The 26,939-nt window shown below is 45.0% G+C and overlaps 1 protein-coding gene across 3 annotated transcripts in view; it reads right to left on the bottom strand.

Annotated features, from left to right (window-relative positions):
* Arhgef4 (Rho guanine nucleotide exchange factor 4) overlaps positions 1-26,939 on the bottom strand; it is a 138,113-nt gene that overhangs the window by 16,151 nt on the left and 95,023 nt on the right. For all 3 annotated transcript variants that reach the window (XM_021176437.3, XM_029475175.2, XM_029475179.2), the window contains one exon: positions 3,588-3,724. In XM_021176437.3, the coding sequence (XP_021032096.1) occupies positions 3,588-3,724 (137 nt within the window). The remainder of the gene's footprint in view (positions 1-3,587; positions 3,725-26,939) is intronic.

The following is a 26,939-nucleotide window of genomic DNA, read 5'->3' as shown; positions in this document are numbered from 1 at the left end:
TGTATGAATTTGTGCATATATAGGTACACATATGTGTGCCAGTAAAGAAACACCTGTATGGGGTGTGTGTGTGTGCGCGTGCAAGTAAGAGGACCCTCCAGTGTGTTTCTTTTCTTTTCTTTTTAAAGATTTATTTATTTATTTATTTATTTATTTATTTATTTATTTTATGTATATGAGTACACTGCTTTACAGATGGTTGTGAGCCATTATGTGGTTGCTGGGAATTGAACTCAGGACCTCTGCTCACTCCGGCCTCCACTCGCTCCAAAGATTTATTTATTATTATATGTAAGTACACCGTAGGTGTCTTTAGACACACCTGAAAAGGGTGTCAGATCTCATTCAGATGGTTGTGAGCCACCATGTGGTTGCTGGGATTTGAACTTAGGACCTTCAGAAGAGCAGTCAGTCCTCTTAATCACTGAGCCATCTCTCCAGTCCCACTCCAGTGTGTTTCTTAAGAGCTATCTACCTTTTTTGTTGTTGTTGTTTGGAAATAAAGTCTCTCATTGGCCTAGAGCTTGCCAAGTAGGCTAGGCTGGCTAACCAGGGAGCCTCAGGGATCCACCTGTCTCTGTAACCCCAGCACTGAACTTGTAAGCTTAGACTGCTCTACCCAGTTCTCGCATGGGTTCTATGTATCAAACACAGGGCCTCCTGTTTGTAAGATAAATATGTGACCAACTGGATTATCTTCTAAGCTCTGCATCAAGCATTGGTGAATGGCTCCTTTAAATCATTATTAGAGAACTGGGATATGGCTTAGTGGAACAGGGGTGCCTCGTATGAGCAAGACCAGGGCTTCACCCTTTAGTATCACAAACCAAAAACTACAAAATAGGATGAAAGCTGAAGTGGTTTGAATGTGAAATTCCCCTCTTAGGCTTGCATTCTTGGCCGCTGACACTATTTAGCAAGGTTTTAGAAGCCTCAGGGTGAGAGACATGATTTTCAGAGGTAGGTCATTAGGGATGGACTTTCAAGAGATTAGCTAGACCCTGCTTCCAGCCCAGGCCCTCTGCTTCCTGGTTGGTGCCATGAGGGAATCTGCTCTGACAGGATGAGTGCCTTCCAGCCACCATGCTGTTCCTCCACTGTGGACTATATCCTCTGATGCCACAGCACGAATAAGCCTTTCTCCATTCAAGGCTACAGCAATGAAAATGTATTACAAAGAAAAAGAAAAAAAAAATGATCTCCAGATCTGGGCCTCTGAGAAGAGGCCAGACACCTCACTACTTAGTTTTATGTGTAAAGAAGGTACCATACTCAACAATGATTTCAGAGAGGTCTCAGGCAGGAGAGGAAGATGGAGAGGGTTAGGGGACATGAGAAAGGAGGTGGGCCCCTCCCCCAGGGATCTGCTTGAAGCTTCCCATCCCCATCATCAGGGGAGCAATGTCTCCATTCACAGTTAACCACCTACAGCCTCGCTCCCTTCTCAGTGTTCTAGGAATCTCACCAGACACTGCATTTACAGAGAAAGGACAAATTCGTTCGCAACCCTGTGGCTCCTGACCTCACCTTATCCGGTTATAATTCCATCCAGCATATCCCCAGAGCCACTAAATCCACTTATCAAAAAGGGGAGAAAAGGAAGAGGAAAAAAAGGTTTCTTAGTAACCTTTTAAGACATAATTCTGGGGCTGGAGAGATGGTTCAGTGGTTAAGAGCACTGCCTGCTCTTCCAGAGGTCTTGAGTTCGATTCCAAGCAACCACATGGTGGCTCACAACCATCTATAACAGGATCTGCTGCCCTCTTCTGGTGTATCTGAAGACAGCAACACTGTACTCATATATAATAAATAAATCTTTAAAAAAAAAAGAAAGAAAAAGGTGTAATTCAGAGGACCACCAAAATACCACATACAGCTAAGGCATCGATGGCAGGTTTCCCTTGAGGAGACACCTGCCATGGGTTATTCGTGTCTTTCTCCTTACTAACCAGCTCTCTTCCTCATTAAAATATTCCTGAACTCTGCCCAGGTCCCTAAAAAGATTAGGGGAACCGCTCAGGCTGCAGAGGGTGACAGTGGAACTGTGTCTTTGTCCCCTCCCCAGTGACAGGGCTGGTTGTCATCTGCTCACAGATATCACAGCCAACTGAACACCGTCTCCTGATGGGAACTCTTCAATGCCATAGCAAGACCTCTGTTCTGTTGAAGCAGAAACACGGACACAGGATCTCATGCTTAGGCAGGACAAGCTCACTGCTATGTCCCACCCTCCTCCCAGTGAGAAACAGGAGAGTTAAAGCTTCAAATATTCTGTCTTAAGAAATGCTAGTTAATTGCTGGCTACAGGAGGAGGGGCAGCGGGATAGGAGGCATAATAGCCTCTAGATCACTGTAGCAAAGTGGGGTGGCCCTGGTGTGTTCAATTGAGTTTGCTCAAAAGGCTTGGGGAGGCTGTACAGTACATGCTTTGCAAACAGGAGGAGCTGAGTTCGAAATCTCAGCACCCATGTAAAAAGCCAGACATGGTGCCCAGTGGTGGTGGCACATGACTTTAATCTTAGCTCTCCAGAGACAGAGGCAGGGGAATCTCTGAGTTTGAGAGGCCAGCCTAGTCTACAGAGTAAGTTCCAGAACAGCCAGGGCCACACAGAGAAATCCTGTCTTGAAAAACCAATAAGGAGGGAGGGAAGGAAGGAAGGAAAGAAGGAAGAGAGGGAGGGAGGGAGGGTGGGCAGGCAGGCAAGCCAGCTGTGGTGGTGTGTATGTACAATCCCAGCACTGACAAGACAGAGACAGATGGATCCCTGGGGATAGTTGGCCAGTCAGCCTAGCCTACTTGAATACCTCCAAGCCACTGAGATACCTTGTCTCAAAGAACGAAGTGGACATACAGTGACTGAGGACCAACAGCTGAGGGTACAATCTGGCTTCCACACACATGAGCACACGTGGTCCTCCGTACAATATGAACGTGCTGTACAATACGGATGAGGCTCTCAATGTTTCCAACATACAAAAAAAAAATCATAAACTTTCGAGGTAATTGGTATGTCCATTACCATGATCTGACCTCTGCGTACTGTATATATTAACTGAAATGTCATACTTAAATAAAGCATACACAACATGTGTCAATTAAAAATTACAAGGAGGAGTTGTAATGGGAACCGGTTCTGCCCAGATGCACTCTCTCACTAATTTTGTCTGCTTAGCCAGGAAATAGCAAAACCTATAAGTGGCCCATGGTTGTCATGGCAACAGCAAGTACTCTGAGCGTGTGTCCGCAGGAGGGAAACCAGCTTATCAGTTTTCCCTTGCTTCAAGCACAGTCTACCCAGAATGTCACCTGAATTGGAGTAACAGGGAAGTCCTGGTCTCCTCTCGTAAGCATCTCTCTTCATTAGGACTACAGCCTGGCATTGCCCCTGCTCCTGGATCCACCCAGGGAAGTTCTTCCTTAAACACACGGCGCTATATAAATGCCTCACGATGGGGTAACAGCCGCAGGATAAAGGGTCCTGTGTGCACCCCAGCTGTGCTGTGTGCTTTGAACACAACTGCACATCTGGCTCGCATGAGCCTGTCATGTGGCCCTCATTCCACTGGCTGAGCCTCCTTCACACTACCTCATTGATGGCCAGTTGCTCTCCACCTCCTCTAGGGTGGCTGTAGTGGTGGCCAGAGTTGTGAAGCTCTTCATACAGGTCCTCCTCACTGCCTGTCTCCTCGGCACACACAGTGTCCAGAGTTCCGTCGGGCATCCCTGGAAAGAGACAGCAGCAGGCACAGGTCAGCTTGAAACGTGGAGTTGAGCACGTGGCAAAGGAACTGGGCGATTATAGAAGCAGCACTATGTTTTGGGGAGGAAGAGAAGGTCAGGGGCTGTTTAGTCAAGCCATCCCTGCCTGGTGGCTGGAATGTTTCAGTCACTGACATCACTATTGCTACTCACCTAGCCCTGGGTCAAAACTAGGAGATACCAGGGTTGGCTGGGGCATGTCATCTAAGAACTCTCTGACTGAGTCCAGTTAAAAGCCATTTACCAATGAGTATAAAAGGCTTTAGAAGACCAAAGACAAAGAAGAAAGGTTAATCTTTGGGGAAATACTCACAGACACACACACACACACACACTATATATATATATATATATATATATATATATATACACACACACACACATACATATGCATGCATGCCATGGGTATGGGTAAGGAGTATGTGTGCGTGCATGTACACATATCCACATTATATGATTTTTGAAGCAAAAAAATATTTTTTTTTATTTTTTGAGATTATAATTTAATAACATTGCTCTCTCCCTTTGTCTCTCTCCAACATCTCCCATGCACTTCTCCCTGCTTTCCTTCAAATTCATGACTTTTTTCATTGTTATTGTATGCATAGGTGATTATATATATATATATATATATATATATATATATATACATATACATACACACACATACATATTTACTAAGTATAATATAACCTGTGGAGTCCATACACTGTTACTTGTATGCACGCCTGCAGACCTGACTAGAACTGGACAACCAGTCGGTGTTCTCTTCTCTGGGGAACAACACCTCTCTCCCTCCCAGCTTTCCCTGGTTGTCTGTAGTTCTTTGTGGAAGGTTGAGGTCTCTCGAGCTTTTCCCTGTCCAGCTTGGCGAGTCTATTGGTGCTGTCCTTGTTCAGCTCATGTTTAGGTAGCCATGTGGGTGAGACTTTATGGGTGTGGCTTCTGGCATTACTAGGAAACACAGTCTCATAGCAAACTCCCTGATCCTCTGCCCCTTATGATCTTTCTGTCCCCTCTTCAGCAATGTTCCCTCTGCCTTGGGTGCAGGAGCGTTTTTGTAGACTTATCTATTGGGACCAGGCTGTATAACTCTGAATTTTCATTGATTGTGATTCTGTGTGTTGACTTCTATTCTGCACTTATGTTGGATTTGGTTAAGAGCTTTCTCGTGGTTCCCAGCATCCACGTTTAATAGCTCACAATGACCTGGATCTCCAGCACGCAGAGGGTCTACCGCCCTCTTCTGGCCTCCGTGGACACTGTACTCCAGTGCACATACCACTCCCCACAATTTTCTCTTCCCACACCACATCCTTAGGGGGTTGTTATAAAAGCAACGATGCTAATAAGAGATGGAGAAAGGTCTGAGGGTGACATGGAGCTGGAATGGTCCAGTGCTTTAGAAAATAATGCATAGGTACTGAGGAGATACCTCAGTAGCTAGAGTACAGGCACGTGTAACTAGAGTGCTTCCTGTGCAGGCATGTGAACCCCCAGGAATCACATAAAATAAAGGGAGCCAGACACGGAGGTCCATGCTTATGATCCCACTGCTTGGGAGGCAGAGGCAAGTGGAAACCTGGCTAACTGGTGAGCTCCAGGCTCAGAGAGAGACTGTCTCAAAAAGGAGACTGACCGAGAAAGACATTGGACGTCGGCTTCTGGCCTCGTCTGTGCATGTACACACCCACACAAACACATATACCACATACACACACGACACAACACATAGTTCACATACAAACAATCTACCATATACCCTCTGTTACGGTTGGTTTCAAATGTCAACTTTTCACAATTTAGAATCTCCTGAGTGGCGCGTCTCTATTGCAGAATTATCTTAACTGGTGTGAGAAGACCCACCAACAAGTGTGGGAGGAGTCTAAAGGGGCGTGGCAGAAGATTTTTTCAGGTTTTGTTTTGTTCCACTGGCCTTGCCTGTGGCAGATGAGTTAATTATCTGTTGCTGCTGAAGCCTTCGCTGGTATCAGAACCAGCTTTTCCTGTGCCTCTCCAGGAACCCTCCAGGTTTCCATGCCAGATTGAAACTGTTGAAGCAGTTCGCCTCCTGGGCCGAGAAACCACTGGATCCTTGACCTCTCCGATGGGAGACAGCTGTGTTGCTAAACTGGCCATATTGCATACGCTGGCTGATTGAATAAATTCTTTATTCTATCGGTTCTGTTTCTCTTGAGAACACTGACTGACACACCTCCTGGTATACTCCCTCAGGACATGGAATCAGACTCTGATGGACACTTGTATACCAAGCACTTGTGACAAAATTATTGCTGAAAGCGCAAAAGGGGAAACAACTCAGCTACTCAATGTCGAGGGCTGGGTATGGAGGACGAGCGCATAGACAGTGCAGTATTGTGCAGCCTGTAGAAGAAATGAACCTTGAAACAGCGTGGTAAGAGAGATCAGTAACACACAAAGGAACCCATACTGGACGGTGCCACTTAGCGTGGTATCTACACGGGCAAACGCTTCACAGCACAAAATAAATAAGAGCCTACCAGGGAGTCAGGGATGGGAAGATAGGGAAGTGTCGCTCAGTGGCCACCGAGGTGTGTGTGTGTGTGTGCGCGCGTGTGTGCATACACATGTGTGTGTTTGAATGCTGGGGTCCTCAGAGACCAGGGGCATCAGATCCTCCAGAGCTGGAACTACAGGTGGTTCTCAGCTCCTTGATGGGAACTTAGCTCCTCTGCAACAGTAGCAAGCACTCTTAACTCCAGTGGTGTCTTTGGGGCTCCAAGTTCACATCTGAAAAGATGAGAATGTTCTGGAAAGACATAATAGTGATGGTTCTGAAACCCTGAAAATCATTCATCACACTGAACTGAACTTCAACCAGCTAAATGCCACCCTTACCTCAGCTCCACTGCCCATGACCCCTCTTCCTGCTGCAACTGTCTGCTTGGGGCCGCAACGCCATGTGTGAAGAACTTGGGGGAGCTGAGTCTCAACCTTGTAACATGGGGCTATAATGTCCCAACTACTTCACAAAGTGACTCCCAAGGACTGGGACAACCACCTAGTTGGTGAGGCACGTACTGCACAGGCATGAGACCCTAAGTTTGATCCCCAGCACACACACAAAAAAGCTAGGCACAATGGTGCACACCTGTGATCCCAGAGCTGGTGGAGATAGGTGGGTCCCTAGGGCTTGCTAGTCAGCCAGTGTCGGGGTTGGTCTTGTGTGCTGTGTATTCTGATGCTGAATTCTGTGCCCCAAAATAAGGTTGCAGTCTGGGCATGGGTATTGTGTTGACCAATGAGCGGAAAGAATGCTCTCCAATGATCTCTGATTGGATAATAAAAAGCTGGAGTCATTGACTGGGCAGGGGAGAGAGGAAGGCAGAACTTTGGATTGAGGAGGGGGGTCTCAGGGAGGGAGCATGAGGAAGAAGAGAGGAGAAGAGGAAAGCAGGCAGTCGCCATGAGGCAGCCTGGGCCACGAGGAGGGACAGCGAGGATGTGGCCAAGAGACAATCACCTTGAGGACACACATGCAACAAAACCAGACTGAGATGGCAAGTAGCAGGGCATTCACCTGATTACCAGCAGCCTAGCTGGGTATGGTACTCTCAGACCTGCCCAGTTTATGTTTACAGCTTGTTAATAAAAGTACCAGATTTTTGTGTCTTTTATTTGGGAGTTAAATGGGATAGTCTGGGGAAGAACCCTCCCTCTCTCCCTCCACCCCCTCCCCCTGCCGACCATGAAAGTACTGCTATAAGCCAGCATAGATTAACTGACAAGCTCTAGGTCCCGGAGAGAGCTTCGTGTTCCAAAGACCCGTGGCTGGAGAGATGGACCAGTGATTAAGAACACATATTGCTCCTGCAGGAGATCTGCGTTGGGTTCCTAGTGCCCACCTCCAGCATCAGCAACTGCCTGTAAGCCTGAAGATTCTAATGCCTCTGGCTCTGTGAGAACCTGCACTCGTAAACATACCATTCAACACACCCTCCCCAGGACTAAAATTAAAAAAAAAATCATTAAAAAAAAAACCATGTAGAAAGCTTCCAAGGAACAATACCTGAAGTTGTCTTCTGTCCCGAACATGCGTGTGCACACACATGTATGAGTACATTTGTGCACATGTCCATGGTTGCAAACACATACACACACACACACACACAAACAGGCAGCAATGGGAAGTATCATGCTTCAGGCATAAGTGAAGCAAGACTTTCAACACCTGGAAATTTTAAGTTAAGACAGATTCAGCATGCCAAGAATTAGAACAGTGTTTGCTCTCTGCTGCAAACTTTGTTGTGACTATGACATTTTTTTTTTTCCGGAATGGCAAGTGCCGACCTGCAGCACAGGATTCTAGAGCCCATGCTTGTACTGCACAGCACAGTCCTTAGCTTCCCAAACTACCAGCTTTAGCAAACACTTCAGTTCTCTGTGACGACGAGCCAGGCCACGAGGTGACTTGATGAGCATTTCCATTATTTCTGCCCCATGGTCTGCAGTGTCACAAAGCATGTCACAATTATTTGAATGAAAGATTTGTGTGTGTGTGTGTGTGTGTGTGTGTGTGTGTGTGAGAGAGAGAGAGAGAGAGAGAGAGAGAGAGAGAGCGAGAGAGAGAAAGAATGAATGGGCCTGAGGATAACTTTGTCTGGCATCTTCAGGAATGCAACCCATCTCCTTTGAGACAGTCTCACACTGGCCTGAAGTATGCTAGGCTAGCTGGCCAGCAAGCCCCAGGGACCGTGGGCATTGCTATCTCCTCAGTACCATACTCAACCTTGTTAATATGGGCGCTGGAGATCAGGCTTGGGTCTTCATGCTTGCTATCTCTCCTGCTTCTGTCTCATTTTTCCTAAAGTCTATAGGATACTTTGATCCTATTATCCCTTCAGAGAGTACCCACAGTCACACATGCATTCTTGCTCTCTCTTACCACACACACACACACACACACACAGCCTGTTTCTCTCTCTTCTTTCATGTCTCTTCTTTTTTCCTAAGGTTCCAGTGTAAAACTTATCTTTCTGAGCCTGGATTACTTCCTGTGATACAACGCTCTACAGTCCTACTTAGTTTTACGGAAATCACATGATTTCATTCTCCTTAACTGCTGGGCCTCTCTAAGTGGGCAAGGCTGGCCTTGAACTCCCAACTGCTCCCTTAGCCTCCTTAGGGCCAGGACTACAGGGACTGGGAGTTTGGCCACCTCTGGACCCTCTCAGGCAGAAAGTCATACAACCAGGAAACTTCCTAACAGTTCCCCCTTCTCTTTTTTTTTCCTTCCTTTATACCTTTGCTTTTGTTTCCTTCCTTCTTTCCTTCATTTCCTTCTCTCCCCCTTTAACTGCCTCCCCTCTTGCTGCTTTAATAGTGCCTTCCCTTCGCCCATCCCCCTTCTGCGCTCTCGCATACGAGAGAAACACGCCATCCTTGTTTTTGTCTTTCACAGTGTGGTTTATTTCACTTAACGCAGTGGCCTCGTGTTCTAGGAGTCTCCCTTCATTCTCTCACAGTTCACACCAATGAGCAAGTCTGTCGGCCCTCCCTTTACTTTATCACCCAGAACTTACCTTGTCTTCTCCATCTTCTGCTGCCCTCTAAAGTAGGCCATGCCCCTGACTAACATAAGACTGACAACCTTCCAGTGGGGGCCCCCCATTGAACTTCTGTCCCCCTATTCACACAGCCAAAATGTCTGTAACACACAACTGGACCATGTGGTCTGAAGGATACCTTCATCTAGAGGTCAAGTGTTTCCCAGGACAGCTGGTACTGGTGAGATTAGAGCCCAATGCGCCCTCCTCAGCCTCTGCACCTGTTCATCCACTCCGGCTCCACAAGCTTCTGACCATGCTGAGTTAGTGTTGACAGAAGCCAAAGCAACCACTATTGTGCATACTATATGTTTGCAGTGGGGCATACATGAAGCCCTGGGTTCAACGTCCATAGTGGCACATGCCTGTGACTCTAGCACTCAAGAAGCAGAGGCAGGAGGGTCAGAAGTTCAGTCATCCTTGGTTCTATAGTGAGTCTGGACCAACTTTCGCTATAGGAAACACCGTTCCAAACAGTAACAACAACAACACCCAGTATCCAGTGTTCTCCCAGGGGAGGTTTTGAGGGATGTGCTTATGGTTGGGATTCAGAGAATGCAAGCCCTGCGATATTGCCAGAAACATCCACGGTTTCCATAAACTGCACCCTGCTCTGCTACCCTCACTCCCACCCCACCCCTTTCCTTACTAGATCTGACGTTGTCTCTTCAGTGGACACATCCTCCAAGACAAATGAAGAGATTTGCTCATGGCCATTTTTGTCTTCCTGTCAAAGCAGGTCTCATCAGTTTCCTGGACATGGTGTTGAACCATGATGAGACTCAGGCACTTCTCCTGCACAGACTGTGCTTGGCTGGGATGGAGAGCTAGCAAGTTCCAGTGTGTGGAAATACCAAGACTATCTGCTCCACACTTAGGGGAAGAAAATTCAAGGAACATTTTCATTAGCTTCTCTGCCATGCAATTTTTGTTTGACTTCATTCTAGATAAAAGAAATTCTGCAGCTGAAATTCCTTCGCTGGACTATGGAGGAAAGGGCAGGAGGTTGATACACACCTGGGTCCTTGCTTCAGGTCCATGTGCATCCAACACACACAGACATCTAATGCGTAAGTCTTTCCATATCTCCTGTGACTGTGTGCATGTGCGAACCATGTACAACCTCATGTGACTGTGCGCGTGCATGTGGGAGCCAGAGAATAGACCATGCTGATTGTCGTCTCACTCACTCTCCACCTCATCTCTGATGTCTCTCCCCAACCCTGGAAGGAGGATATATGGCCACCAAGTCCCAGGGATGACCTTGTTTCTCACTCCCAGTACTGGGATGATAGCCATACATTGCCATGCTTGACTTTTATCTGGGAGCTGAATTAGGGTCCTCTACTATTTCAAAAATAAATAAGCAAGTAAATAAATATTTTAAAGAAACATAACAGAATCCAGGCACTTTATAGTCTATCATTCAATGGCTAAGACATAGTCCCAATGTATTGACTATATGAAGAACAGGAAAGGAAGATGGTTAGGAGGAATGCCAATTAACAGAGACTAGCACTTCAGGAATGCAGAAGTCAAAAGCAGAAGCACTGAGCATAGTGGTGCACACCTGTAATACCAACAATGGGGAAGCTGAGTGCAGCCTAGGTTATACAGTGAAATAGTGTTTTGTCCCAACTAGGCAAAAACAAGGGGCTGGAGGGACGGCTCATTTGCAAAATGCTTGCTGTTCAAGAAAAAAGTTCCTGGTTTGGATTCCCTGCACCCTACATGGCATACATAAAAGGCAGAAATGTCAGTGCACGCCTGTAATCCCAGTAGTGCAGAGATAGAAACAGGTGGATCCTCGGAGCCTTTTGGCCAGCAAGAGATTAGTCACAGCAGTCAGCTCTGGGTTTGGCTGATAGATCCTGCCTCAGTGAGTGATGGGGAGATGGTAAGTATGACTCCTGACTCCAACCCTGGGCTTCCATGTGCATGTGTGCACAGGCACACATATACCCGTGTATACCCATGAATATGCAAACACGAATATACACACATGTATACGGTACACATGTGAACATGGAAGAAGAAAAATGAGATGGAAAGGAGCAGAGGAAGACAGCTAGTGTTGATCTCAGGCCTTCATACACACATGTACACACGTGCACCCATACGTACACATTAACCCATGCGTACATGTACATCATACACAAACTACTGGCCCTGGGGGTGTGTGGTAACTCTGTGGGATAACGATCCCTTGCTTTCGTGACTCTCTGATGAGGATACTCCTTTGGTCATTGGGAGCTGAGGGTTAATGGGCCAATTTCAGTAAAAATTGCTTGTGAGGGCCTCCTGGACAAACTCGCCAAGCACCACTGCCCAGACCCAGTTCCGTTCTTCCTTGCTAAGCGCATTAATTGCACGGCTACCTGCTTCTGAGACTGATGTGAAAGTCATTAGCTACTGGACATACAACTGTGTTCAGCATTGCATGGGATGTCACAGAGGGCCTGCCCATCAATATTTCTACATCTCAGCATTAATCTAGCACCTGCTGTTACATAGGAGCTAAGTCCAGGATGACTGCTACAGGGTCAGAGGTGAGAGGAGGTCATCCTAGTCTTGACACTGGTGTCTCTGGATAGTCAGTGTCAGTATGACCTCAGAGGCTGATGGGTCATGTTCTTTCTACTCGGCCAGTGATTCTGACAGTCACTGCTAGATGGTTTTATCCTCCTGCCCTGCAGCAATTCAGCCTAATGCCAAGTCCCATCAATGAGTGTGTACTGAGCATCCTGGCCAGGACTCTGCTTAGAGCTGCAGAAATGATGAGAGGTGGCTGGAGAGATGGTTCCGTCAGCAAAGAGGCTGCTGTGTAAGCATGAGAGGTGATTCTGGATCCTCAGCATCAACCCCAAAGCCAGGCCACACGTCTATAACCCCAGGGGCTGGAGAAGCAGAGAGCAGGAGCCCTGGTTCTTGCTAGTCGGCTGATCTTGCTAAATGGTGGACTCCAGGTTCAGTGAAAAGCATCATTTCAAAAATAAGTATAAAGTAAGTCACTAGCAATGGCTCCCAGACTAGAGAGCAAAGAGAAGCCGAGTATCCAAGCAGAGATCACAATGCACCAGGAATTTCCCTGTGTGTCACTTTCTATAAAGCTGAGGACCAGAATACATATGACAATATGACATTGACCTTTGGGTACTTGGTGCTGAGTCTGCCAGTCTGTGGCTCATTGCTCTCCCTGTCGTCTGCAGCTGATGCTCGAGGTGGAACCAAATGTTCATCATCAAGGCTATGCTTACCAGCACCATTCACTAGAACCCCTATGCTAGGAGTGATGCCGCTGGAGAGCTGAAAGAAAGGACATTGGCTTGCTGCACTTTGGGTCCCCGGCCCCTATACTAATGCCTTGCACAGAGGTGGGATGTAAAAAATATCTATTTAACAAATGAAGTAATTAGAAGCCCTATTTGTTTATCCATTTAAGTTCCATAGAGCAGGGAATAGTGGTGCACACATTATCCCAGGAGGCTAAAGCAGAAGGATAATGAATTTGAGGTCACCTTGGATGACACAGGAAGATTATAATAACAAAATCAACTCACACAGAAAAGAATTCGCCCATGCTGTACAAAATCAAAAGGCTGGAATGCTCATTCTAAGAACCCAGACACATCAGCCAGCCACACTGACAATCAGTGTATCCCACGGCAAAGGCAAATGCCAGGAGAGCTCCCACAGCCTAAGTGACAAAGTCCAGGAGTAAGGAGGTATAAACGAGATGGGCTTCACTGATTATAACCAGAGCTTTATACTAAGTGCAGAGCACAGATGTCTTTGTGTGTGTATATGTATGTATATATATATATATATATATATATAATATGTGTGTATATACTTTAATCATTCACATTTTTTTCATTCACATTTTTTAAACAATGAAGCCTTTTGTTCATTGGGTATGTAGCTGGTCCACTACTGCATTCCAGCCGTCCAGAAGAGACCCTGACTGATAACAGACACTGAACTGAATCAACAGCGACTAAATACAGAGAAGTGCAGGAGGAATGACACTCCTATGTAGCCATCATAGAGACTGAAATAAAATGAGCCTCTGATCTTTTACCATTTAAAAGCTTCTATAAAGCTCTTTGTGGCCGGTTAATTCAATACTGCTTCCCAGTCTATAAGAAGATATATTACTAAGGGAATCTTTTGAAAAGCAGGCTTACACTTCAGTGTTTTCAAATTAGATCATTTGCCTTTGTATCATTCCTCCCTTTGTGTGATTTATATATCTTAAGGTTTAAGGTATTTCCCTTGAGAATTAACTGGAATTTCAGCAAATTCAATTCTAAAAACAAAAACCGACTCAAAATGAATTGATGCCCTAAAAGGTGCATTAAACAGCAAAGTTTCCAGAAAGAGAAAATGTAAACAAATCAAAAATGAAGATGGCAGTTTAAAAAAGTCTCCTTAAGGTCTGGGAAACATCTCGGTGAGGAAGTATCTTGCCGTGCAGGCATAAGGACTGGGGTTTGACCCCCAACCATGTGACAAGGTAGTGCACACCTTTAATTCCAGCATTTCTATCCAAGATGGGAGGTGGAGAAGGGAATGTGTAGGCCAGCTAGCCTGCTGAATGCGGTGACCAATAACAAGGGACCTTATTTCAAACAAGGTAGAAGGTGATGACTGACTCCCACAGTTGTTCTCTAAGCTCCATATATCCGGGCACACATATACATATGCATATACACATATGCATGTACGTTATATATGCACATGAACACACACATATGTGTGTGTTTGTGTATGTAGGAGGCTAGCAGTCTTTTGAAAGATAGTTCTAAGCAGTCAGTATTTGAAATTCCAAAACCATCTAAACAATAGAATTCTTATAAATTGACCAAAACCAATTGGCAGAAATCTAGGCATTTAGAGCTGGATAAAAGGGCAAAATCTGATAGGTGCCCACAGTGAACAGGGCTGACTTGTGCATGGCGATAGAAGCAGAAACAAGAACATAACACATGTCTGCCTGTGATCACGGCAGCCTGTAATTTAACATTTCACTTCTGGAGGCTTGACACAGTAAAGCATGCCCTTGGATTTTTGTAGCTCATGGCCAGCCTAATGATTTATATAGCAAATTCTAAACCAGGCAGGGTTGCATAGTGAGACCCTATCTTTAAAAACAACAAAGAAAACAAAACCCTGCTTATGAAGAACAGCAAGAAAAAGCTGGCATTAAACATGTGCTTGAGGGGCTGGAGAGAAGGCTTGGTGGTTGAAAGCACTGACTGCTCCTCCAGAGGTCCCGAGTTCAATTCCTAGCAACTACATGGTGGCTCCCAAACATCTGTAACGAGATCCCATACCCTTCTCTGGTATGTCTGAAGACAGAGACAGTGTACTCATATATATATATAATAAATCTTTTTTTAAAATGTGCTTGAAGGACTGGCAACAGCTCATGGTAGGATGCATGGAGCCCTGGGTTCTATCCCCAATGCTGTGTCAACTGGGCTCAGTGGCACACTCTAGTAATGCTAGCACCCAGAGGTAGGGGCAGGAACATTTGAAGTTCAACGTCATCCTTAGCTAAATGCAATTTCGAAGCCAGCCTGGGATACAAGGAACTTTGTCTTAAAATATGCATCTGTGTGCTTGACATCACGAGGAAGCCATGGAGATTGACGGAACTTCAGGGGACAGACTCAGGCAGGGAAGCCAAGTCTGTGTGGCTGTAGTGATACAATTTTTTGAAAATCTCTCTTGATACCTAAGGCTGAACTTTTGCTGAGCCTTACAGCTGAGTTATCAATACACCTCAAGATGATTGAAGATGATGTCTTTAACCTGCTATCTTACTGTCTAAGCTTACCATGCCCTTAAGAGGACAATGTAATATGCCTTGGATTCCTTATGCATTCGGCTTTTAGAACCCACATCAATGCATAGCTTTGATCTTAGGTTATGTTCTATTCCATGCCCCAACCCAGAGTGCATGTGTGGATGTGCATTCTGATAGCCATTTGGTGAAAACAGCTAACAGCCTGAAATCAGTCTCATACAACAAGTACCCACCATAAAAGTTGCAAACAGCCTATGGGGATCACTTGATATCATCTGTTTGCAGCGCCGTTTGCTTTTCTGAGTGCTGTAGGGTCAGCTGAGGTCTGCAAAATGGCTTCTTGTAAAGCTCTCTTAAGGATTTCGGTAAAGCATACCTTATCCCCTCTCCCCATGCCATGCTTTCTGTGTGAGATGATAAAGCAAAGGCCTTTGATAAGGCAGGCATAGGGACAGGCAGTCATCTGCATGCAGGAAGATACAGATACATACAGCAGACATACTACAAATAGGCCACTAATCACAACGTTACAGGTAGAAGACAGTGGGAGAGAACTGGAGACATCAAATCCAGGCTCTCTCTTGGCCACATTGCTCCAAGAGGGTGTGCTTGTTTTCGTTCCTTACTGTGTCACCAATGTGTCTTAGAGTTCTCTGAGGTTATTTCTTAATGTGCTAACCAATGCACATGACTGCCTCTCCTCGGGGATAGAGAGTATGAATTCCTGATTATAAACCAGAGATGCAGCTGAGGGGCTGGCCAGACTTGTAACAACTCAACAAGGAGGTTATAAGGAAAGGAACTTGATACAAGAGTGTCCCTCACCTGCCCAGGGACAAGCACAGAGCATCTTGCTTTGTGTTAGACTGAAGGATGATCTGTAGGAAGTTTGGTTAATGAAGGACCTGCTTAGCTCTGACTCCTGGGACACAGAACTAGTGGTACCCTAACTACCAGGTCCCACAGCTACTTAGCAAAAGCAAGTATGAACCTCTCCAGAGAAGGAAATATCATCCGAAGCCGTAAATTACTTTCATAAAGTAATCTACAATCGCTTTGCCCATCCTTCAGTCCAGAATGAACAGGGGCATGTGGAGGAAAGGAACCATCATGAAATGAACAGATGTGTTTACAGGTCCAACAGAGTCCAGGCCACAGAGAGCCTAAGTCCTGGCCAGGCAGTGGGTTTCATATAAGTAGTTTGGCCATCTCTCTTCTCTTCTAAACCCCCGAGACAATTTGCTCCCTCCCCCTTCCATCTTCCATTCATCATCTCTGCTCCCATAGTTTTTTCTACTTTCAAATCATATACACATACATGACTTTATATATCTATATGAAATCTAGGATCCATAAGTGAGAGAAAATGTGTGATGTTTATTTTATCTGAGTCTGTCTTAATTCACTTAATAGGACAATCTCCAGTCGTGCCTATTTCTTGCAAACAATGCACATTTCATTCTTCCTTACAGCTAAATGAAATTCATTATATAAAACATGCCTTCTTTACCCATACCCTCTGTTAAAGGATGCCTGTGTGTTTCTAACGTAACTAGTGCAATAAAAATGGATGTGTAAGTATCTTACTGATACACTAACTGTGAGTCCCTTCAAAACATAGCTAGGCGTGGTATAGCTAGGTTGTATGTGTGAACAAGAATTCCTAGAGAGGAGCTGTGTTTGCAATGGCTGATCTGAAGATTAGGACACCAGTGACCTGGAGGGGCTGGAATGTTGCAGATCCAGAGCCTAATTACAATGTATCCTGGGCCACCATTAGCCCTCTAAGTAGCCATTCTTTGCTTGCCACTGTATCTAACCCAACACCCTGTGACAAATAAAACCCTTTTGGAATGTATCAACTTAACAAAAGCCTAATTTCTACCAATCAATGGGCTAAGAGTGCTGTCTGACAGCATCCAAGGCTTATAGCAGAGCTCTCCCTACCTTGCTATAACCTCCCTGCCTGGTGTGCCCTGGTGTGTACTTGAACAGGGTCATGATTTACAGCTTCCTTTCTATTACTTCAAAAGGTTTCTATAATTGCTACCTCATTGGAAAACAGTATTTGGGAAAACCTAAAAACCTGTCTCCAGGCCATGTTCGTTCATATTTGTTTCCAGAATAAACCAGATCTTTTATTTCTTTGAAGCAAGAGCTATTTCTTTCATCCACATATGGTGGGTCTTATTTTTAGTTTTCTGAGAAAGCTCTGCATTGATTTCCATAGTGAACTAGTTGATACTCCCAGCAGCAACAGTGAGTCACTATCCCTACCACAAGCATCTGTTATTACCCATTTTCTTAATGATTGCCATTCTGATTGGGATGAGTAGAATTTTCTTTTTTTTTTTTTTTACTTCAAATAGTATTATTTTCTTTATGTTCTACCAAGGTTGTTTGTTTGTTTGTTTGTTTTTGGTTTTCTGAGACAGGGTTTCTCTATGTAGCCCTGGCTGTCCTGGAACTCATTCTGTAGACCAGGCTGGCCTCCCACTCAGAGATCCATCTGTCTCAGCCTCCCAAGTGCTGGGATTAAAGGCAAGAGCCACCGTGCCAAGCTATGTTTTAGCTTTAATGTCCATTTCCTTGATGGTTAGTGATTCTAGCTTCGAGAGGCTTCAAGGCAAGACATATGTTTTCATAGAGAATTGAAAACAAATACAAAAAAAAAAAAAGAAGAAGAAGAAAGAAAAGCAAGCTCTAGAGCAAAAGAAAGGTCAGCAACCAGAGCCAGCCATACTGCTCAACGGTGCAGGCACATGCCATCAGAACCCACATGGCAGAAAAAGAAAACACACTCCCAGAAGTTGTCCTTTGGCCCCTGCATGTGTGTTGTGGCATGTGTGTTCCCCCATATCAGCACACAAAATAAATAAATAATGAATGTGTTTAGCCACAAAGTGGACTGTGTAAAAGAGAGACAGGCCAAGTAGGATTATTCAGTGGGAAAATAGAGGATGCCAAGTATAGAAGAGGTGAGATGTTGCAGCCTCTCTGGTTCACTCAGAAGGTGTGATATTAATTAAATTGTCAACTGGGTGCAACCTAGAATCTCCTGTGAAGAGAATCACAATAAGGGATTATCTACATTGGGCTCTTGAATGTTCCCCACAGGCCCAGTATTTAAAAAAGTTGGTTCCCAGCCTGTGGGGCTACTAGGATATTAGACTTAGATGGAGGAAGTTAGGCAACTGGGGACATGCCTTGAAGGGGATGCTGGGATCCTGGTCCTCCCTCTCTTCCTGGCATCTGTGCCCCATATGATTCCTCTGCCACATATGTTGCTACTATGATGTGCTGCATTGCCACAGGTTCAAATAAGCTGAGAGCAAGTATAAGCCTAAGTGCACTAAAAGGACCTTTCTGCTCTTTTAGGTTGTTTAGCTCGGACATTGTGTCACAGTAAAAGAAAGCTGACCAACACGTATTTTATGAAAATCAACAGGTATTTAGGTAAAAAGTCTTAGAGACCTTGGCATGAACAGATAAATCTTAAAGGAAAATCTTACAGAAAAAGGGCATAGTTATTCTGACTAACTGACAAGGATTGCAGATAGGAAGGGCAAAATGGAAGGTGAAATAAAGACCAAGAAAAATATAAATATATGGGGGAATATAGGAACACAGACTTTACAAAGCAATGATATTTTGTTGAAATAAAATACACAGAAAGATCTGGAGAAATGTCTCAGTGCTGAGGAGAACTGACTGCTCTTCTGGACGACTTGGGTTTCATCCCCAGCACCCTCACGGCAGCCCACAACTGTTTGTAACTCCAGCGCCCTCTTCTGGCTTCCTCGGGTACTAGGCACACAAGCAGTGCACATACACACATGCAGGCAAAACACCTATACACATAAAAAATATGCAGAGAGAAACACACAATCGAAATCTCTAACATCAATGGTCTGTGAGTTGGAGGAGAGAGTATATACACCACCCAGAAAGGTTTTTAAAGCACTTACTCATATTAGACTTTTTAAAATTAAAGCAGGCATTATGGTTTAATCTGAGTCAAAAAAATAATTTCAAAATCAAGTAGAATTTGTGGTGATAGGGGTGGTTCTCAGGGCCTTGCATTCACTGAGTATATGCTCTATGACTGAGCTACACCACAGCTCCAGTAAGAAAGTATCTGAATGATAGTCTTAAAGCCTTAAGAATGCAAGTGTGTAGGCTCTAGCATTTGTCGGAAATGAGGAAGAACAACAGTACTTTAAGTCTAGCTGTGCTCTCTAATGTCAGCTTATTTGAATAAAGAATTCTGAATACCCTATTATTCCATTATCTTCTAGATTCCAGTCGTCTGGCTAATAAGTAGGTTTCAGTGTAATTATTCCATCATGTCTCCCTCTCTGCTTTTCCTTGTCTGCTTTTACTGTCTCATGAGTATGCCCTGTAACTGGTGAAGAGAAGATTTGTATCATCTAGCAATTTGGGGAAAAGACACGAATATTCAGTTTTCAGTGTCTGCCTCATTTCCAACATCAACTAGAATAGGAAACTGCTCACTAGCTCTGGGTTATCGCTAAATATGACATGTTTCTTGGGTTAATTCCTAGTTTATAGTCTGAGTAGATATTACTCTTGGACCCTGATTTCAAACCCTCAGGAGGACGGCAGAGCCCCTGTGGGTTACGAGGAATCAGATAACCACACCCACAGCACAGCCTTTAGGGGGCTCTAGTCTTGAGTAAAGTCTTCAGTTCTGTCTTCAACCTTGAGGTTCCAAATAGAGGGCAAAGCTCCAGCGGCCTCTTCCCAAGACAAGTAATATCCGCCCCTCCCCATCTGAGAGCTGACTCTCTGGGGCCCACCAACAAGGTATAAAACATATTTGGGGAAAAAGAAAAAGCAATGCTTTCACCTATGTTGAACTTTACTACTGCTTTGTCTTGCTTTTATTTCATTTAAGAAATATTGATGATAGTGAAAGTGGGAAGGGGTTCTCTAGGGCGGGAAGAGGGACATAAATACTGAAGAAGGAGGTAGTTAAGTAAAATAAAAGCCATAAGGAATTACACTATCACTGCCTAAAAACCCACTATATACAAAATTATAATTATATGTAATATATACTTATATATGTGTATATCTATCTATATCTATATCATCTATATCATCTATATCTATATCTATATCTATGTGTGTGTGTGCATATATATGTATTTTTTTTCAATGAACTTTTCTCATCTGGGCTGATAATGATCCCTCCAAGAACTAAAGACCTAACAAAAACCTCAGTACCAGACACAAACAGTCCTCTTCTGAGTTGATGGTCGAGGCTGTCCAAGAGACCTCCAAAACATACAGCCCATCACTATTGCCCTTGGTCGCCCCTCCAGGGGTGGAGGGCAATCCCCATTGCTGAAGACACCATCCTCTTCAGGAACCGCCCAGAGACTCCTGAGCTGGAACTGGCCAGAAGTGTTCTCCCTAAGGACTAGCTTTCATGGTACCAGAATGCAGCATGTGAGCTTTCCAAAGGAGGGAGGCAGCCAGCAGTTCTACCTGACTGTGATGCCTGTGAACCACAATAATGACAGCACAGCAGATAGCCCTGAGAGGGCAGTAGTGGCACACATACCTTGGTAGTAACCATCAACTATCTAGTTGGACTTAAGACCCACTTAGCAAGAGGGAAACCATACTTGGTTCTGAAAAGCTAACTACTCAGTGCTAGTAAAAATTATGGTTACTGGAGGAGAATCTACAACCACTATTTTACTAAACCATCACAATCCCTCACAACCATCTAGAACCTTTTCCTTATACTTACAGATAAATGCTGTGGCCATGCCTTGTTAAAAAACTTCTCTTTACATCAGAGACTGCAACAGAAAACCACCACCAATCAAAATGCATAGTTATGGAGTCCAGCTGCAATGAATGCATATGGGAAACATTCCACTATCTAAGGCTCAAGGATCATTGTGGAAGAGGGGTTGTTGGGAGAGCGGTTCTGTAAGAGCCAGAAGATTAGAGAGTTTCCTGTGAGACTGTGTATCTTACGTCAGAAGCAGCATCCATAAAGTCTTGCCAACATGACTGTCCAAATGTGAGCTGGACAAGGACAATAGCAACAGACATGCTAACGTGGAAGAGAAGAAGCCCAAAGGCCTCAACCCTACACAAAGAACTACAGGCAACTAAGGAGTGAAGAGACTGGGAGAAATAGTCTTTCCCAGGGAGGAGCTCACAATTAGATAGCCAAAGCAAATGGTTAGCCCTGAAAATATATGAATGAGTAACATTATGGAGACTAAGCACGTTATATTTAGGGATACACATACACACACACACACACACACATACCACACAGAAACCACACCATATACCACACATTATACACATACACACATACCACACATATTATACATACACACACCACATCACATACACCACACATCACATACATCATACATATTACACACATGCACACACATACCACACATCACACACACAAGCCCTCCACACATATCACACACACACATCACACACTATACATCACATAGACACACACATACACACACATTCATGCAATAAATTTGAGGAAAAGAGGAGCCATCGATTTGAAAGAGAGCAAGGAGAGGTGTATGAAAAGCGTTGAGAGGAGAAAGGGGAATGGAAAAGTGAAATTATAATTGAAAAAAAAAAAACCCTCTACATTGATTAGCTAACAAAAAGAACTATTTATATACCTTGAAACCGTATGGGAAGTATACATAATCTGATATGGTTTAAAGTAAAGAGTGGAATACTAGGCTCTATGCAAACACATCACTTGATCTAAGGGACTTGAGCGCTAATAGTCTTGGTGATCTATGGGGCGTCAGTGTCAGCTCCACCTTCAGAGGCCCTGGTACCCCCCTGTAACCCAGACCTTTAACCCTAGCTGGGCTGAAAAGGCATCTCTTGTGGTGCATTTTACAGCACATGAGAGTGGCCCAGTAATAGGGTTAAATCCTCTGAGCTACTGTCCTACTAAGTCATAATTTCATTATAACCAATAGACAACACAGTTTAACTGCAGATCCTGGTATATGCCCCCAGGATGCTAACAAAAATGATGTAAACATCCACTTCAACAAACCAGTCAGAGTCTTTCTCCATTAAGTGCCAGACTGAACAGGAACAGCTCTGCATTAACCGCCACCCACTGCAACCAGCACGCTCTCTGACCAAGGTTAACAGCAGCACAACTTGACAACTATAAACATCTAGAATTCAGTCTGACTAGAGGACCATTTAGGGAAATAACATCAATAGGTACGCACCTTCGGCTTATTCTCCAACCTTGGCTTTTGACCATATTTCAGCACCAAGCAGATTTCTTTTGGTTTTGGTTTTGGTTAAAAACAGCTTTATAAACATTTCATTTATTTATTTATGGGAAGGGGAGTAAAAGTGGTGTGCATATGTCACAATATCAGTGTGGAAGTCAGAGGACAGTATGTGGGGATCAATTGTCTTCTTCTACCACGTGGGGCCCAAGGATCAAACTCAAGTCATGAGGCCTCACAGCAAGCTGAGCCCTCTCCTCACCTCTCCCCTCTGCCTTGTCTCAGTCTCCACAGTTCTGGAATTGTAGGTTTGTGTACTGCACCTACCCATTCTTTTTGCCCACACCCAAAAAGAACTGCACATACTGCCTCTCTTTGCATACTTCAGGTATCTTTAAATGGTTTAGAAGAAATGCTTTCTTCTAAGCCATGGATTTAAGGAACGGAGAGAAATTGGTATTAAGCAAAAAGTATTACACATTTTGGATATAGTCCCTTTTCTTTAAAGGAAAAAAAAAAGGTAATAAAATAAAACGCTACAAAGCTTTGTTCAAGGCCATCACTTTAATCACTGGCATCAGGGATGCAGATTCAAAAGGTTTAAGGTGAAAATATTGATTGGCTATCAAAAGTGGATGGCAAGATCCTAACACTAAAGACAATGCAGACTTTGGCTGCAGGACATAAGGAACTTGATCTTAAACTAGCCAGGAAACGTCTTCCCTAATAGCTAGCGTTCACAGTGATGGAAGGTGCTATGCAGGCTGCCGGGGGAGAAAGACATTCGTGCCCGGTGTTGGATCCTATAAGTTACAGGACTGACCTAACAGAGTATGTGCTCGCTGGTGTAATGGTGACAGGACTGTGGTGCTCTCTCAACTGGATCTGAGACTTCCCCCATAGGAGGGAATTCGTGTCTGGTATTAGAAATATGGTCAAACCTAAGGATGGAGAAGTGCTAGGTCCAAGGTAAGGATCTTTGGATGTTATTTTCCTAAATGATCATGTAGCCCAACTGCTTTCTGGACATTTATATTCACAGGTTTGTGCTACTCTCAACTTTGGTGAGAGACGCATTCTGTTAGTGGGTAGTGGTTAATGAAGAGGTCTTCCTATCCAAGGTGCTGAGAAAAGCAACAATATCAGCCTTTCTCCCAAAGACTTAGAGGAAACCAAGCGGGGGAGAGAATATATAAGACCTGGAGGACAGGGAGACATGCTGGGAAATGCTGCCCTACAGACAGGACATGGCTGCACAGTGACTGTGGTTCCCCACCTAAGAAGAAAGGCCTGTCCAAGGGCAAGCCAACTGAGAAGCCCTGCATGGAAGGGGGAGGGTCTCCTGAGGTCCCTTCCTAACAGAAACTACAGGCTATTATTGATTGTCAGGGTAGAAGAGTCTCTTTTTTTGTTTTTGTTTGTTTTTTTCCGAGGCAGGGTTTCTCTGTATAGCCCTGGCTGTCCTGGAACTCTGCCTGTCTCTGCCTCCCTAGTGCTGGGGATTAAAGGTGTGCGCCACCACGCCCAGAGTGGCTAACTTATAGCCTACTTGTAGGCTGCCTAGGTCCCAGGAGATGACCCTATATCTATGCAGGTCTGGACAGCACTAATGGGATGTGCACAATATATAACACACAAAAATAGGTAGACAGGACGTTGAAAGGAGCAGTCACTCCAACATGGAACTGGAGGGAGGAGGGGGTGGTAGATATGACCATGATACATTATGTACATGTATGCATAACCCTTACAATCAAATCACTTCTCAGAGAATCTGAAATGCTCCTATCTCTACTTACCTGGGCTGCATCCATAGGATACCAGATGCATAAAAATCTTCCCAACTCTATCAAACTCTCAAAGCTCACAGGAAACCCCCACAGTCGAGAGCCCAGCCTTAGTAGATCAGGGCAGCAAGGTGAGCAAATTGATAGGGCCTGCAGGATGGTCTGAGGACCACACGGGGATGGCAGGATGGTCTGAGGGCCACAGGGGGCCTGCAGGATTGTCTGAAGACCACACAAGGATGGCAGGACAGTCTGAGGGCCACAGGGGGCCTGCAGGACTTTCTGAGGACCACATGGGGACTGCAGAGAGTTTACAGAGAAAGTGGAGCTGTTGTGGACCAGCTAACTGCAGGTGATGACTACTGACCCTGCTAGCCTCAAACGATTCTGTTTCCTTTACTTTTCTGACTCTTCAGTGTTCCCGCAGAGTTTATAAGGAGCACATGTGTGGTGTTCACACCATTGCAATAACAGTGCTGTATGGTGTGGGGACAGGAAGAGGGACAAGGGTGTCTATCACTGCTAAGCTGCAGAGATGAGCCCTGGCACACAGAGATGGCACAACAATTATAACAATAAGCACATACATTATTTATTACATATACATGCACACACTACACATACCTCCACAGACCACATAAACACGTATGACTACTCCAGGATTCCTAGCTTTCATTCCAGGACAATTCCAGAATGAAGGTGTCTTTAAGAGAGCAGGGAGACAAATCTGGAAGGCTGTACAGTAGGTTTATGCTCATGCATTTATCCAAGGGTAGCTTTGCCTCTGAGCCATCTGCAGAGGCTCCTCAGGGTGATCAACAAGGGGGGATCTACAGGAAAAATCAGGGTCCCTGAGGGTTACTGGCCATCAGAGTTCCTTGTCCACAGTAAACAGATAGTTCTGTCTTATCTTTCTATCAAAAATTCTTCCACTCATTCCATGAGATTATTACCTCTAATCGATATGCCAGGCATAAAATGGGATACATTCTACACAATCATGAGCCCGTAATATCATGTTATAATGTCAATTTCATAGATGAGATGCCCGAGTGCAGAAAATGAGGCCACTAGTCCCATTGTCACAGTAGCAGACATATCTGGGATCCAAGTCCAGTGTCTCTGTAGCTCCCAAGTCCAGCCTCTTTCCCACATTGCTCCTGGAGTGAGCATGCTGATTGGCTACAGCAAGATCAGTGTCTACAATGAACCAGTACCAAGGCTATGTGCAACAGCTATGTCACAAGTCACCTACCAGAAGCTTGGGTGGTGTCACAGCAGGTGCAAATGAAAGAGATGTAGGAGGAAAAGGAGAAGAGGGAGAGATGCCTCAGTGGTTACGAGAGCTAGCTGCAGAAGCCTGAGGACCCAAGTCAGCATCCCAGCACCCCTAGGAAATTGTGGGCATGCTTGCACTTGTGCCTGTAGAGCCAGGGCTGTAGAAAGTGGAGACTGGGGGATTGCTGGGACTTGCTAGCTGCCAGCCTAAGTTCTGCAAGAGGCCTTGTCTCAAGGGAATTGGGTAAAACTTAATAGAACGTAACACCTGACATCCTTCTCTGGTCTCTGCACACATGAGTACACATACATGCACATATACATGTGTATATGCCACACACATACAAACACCACTATCACCACCAAAACCACCAGAAACAGCAGCAGTTATGATATCAAATAGAAAATCCAGAAAGCCCTCTGGGTTGAGAGAGAAGTGATAGCACATTTAAGGATTCTGAGCTGCCAGCTGCTTTTCAGGAGAGACCATGCTATTCCTAGCCCCACCTCACACAGCAGTTAAGTTACCAGGAGCCTCCTGATGATAGACAGAGACAGGAAGAAATGTCCTAGAGCCCACCGAACTAAAAAAGCAGCAGCAAGAGAGGTCCCACGAGGGCAGGGACTTGGAGATAATTAAGCTATTTATTTCCTCTGAGCCTCACATCTCATCTCTGTAAAAATCCATTTTCAGAGGAGATAGCTGCAGTGTGGGGTGAAGCGGGGGCATTCATGAAATGATGTAGACCTTGGAGGTGAGCTTCATTCTCCATTGCTGATCCCCATATGGGTCTTGCTAGAAGGTCCTGGAGTTCTATCCTGAGGTCACCATAGCAGCCCTTTGCTCCTTGTGGTGCACATAACAGCTGTGCGTCCATGCTGGTGTAGCTCACGTTCCTCCCTGCCAACTGCCACCCTGTGCTGTTCAGCACAGCCATCTCCCCTACTTGGAGGCTTTAGCACCATGCCTGGGCTTCACTCTCTAGCAGTCTGTCTTCTCAACTTCCCCTGTGTGAGCAGCATGGTGAATCAAAACAAGCTGTGCAGCAGAGAAATGCCTTCGGGAGTAGAGTCTGGAGGGCTCACACAGAGCTTACATGGAGGGGCACCTAGGTCCTCTCCTGGGGTCAGGAGTTGAGAGGAGACATGGCTAGACTTCCACAGCTGGTCCTGTGCATTGTGAGCTTCCTCAGGTGATCTGGGTGACTGCCCTCCAGAAAAGATGGAGGAGGTGGACAGAGAGAAATGCAGTGAAAATACACACACACACACACACACACACAAAGAAGAGAAGTCTAACACATTCATGTGGCACAACCATCATACACATGGATGCCTCAGATTCAAACCACCCACTCACACTACAGATACATACACATGGACATACCACACACACACACATGTACCCACCACATATGCATGTGCAAG

Source organism: Mus caroli, unplaced genomic scaffold (assembly GCF_978045245.1).
Source record: "Mus caroli unplaced genomic scaffold, Mus_caroli_1 scaffold_1, whole genome shotgun sequence".
Taxonomy (NCBI): Eukaryota; Metazoa; Chordata; class Mammalia; order Rodentia; family Muridae; genus Mus; species Mus caroli.
The sequence above is the reverse complement of the archived record's forward strand: the minus strand, read 5'-3'. Positions and strand labels throughout refer to the sequence as shown.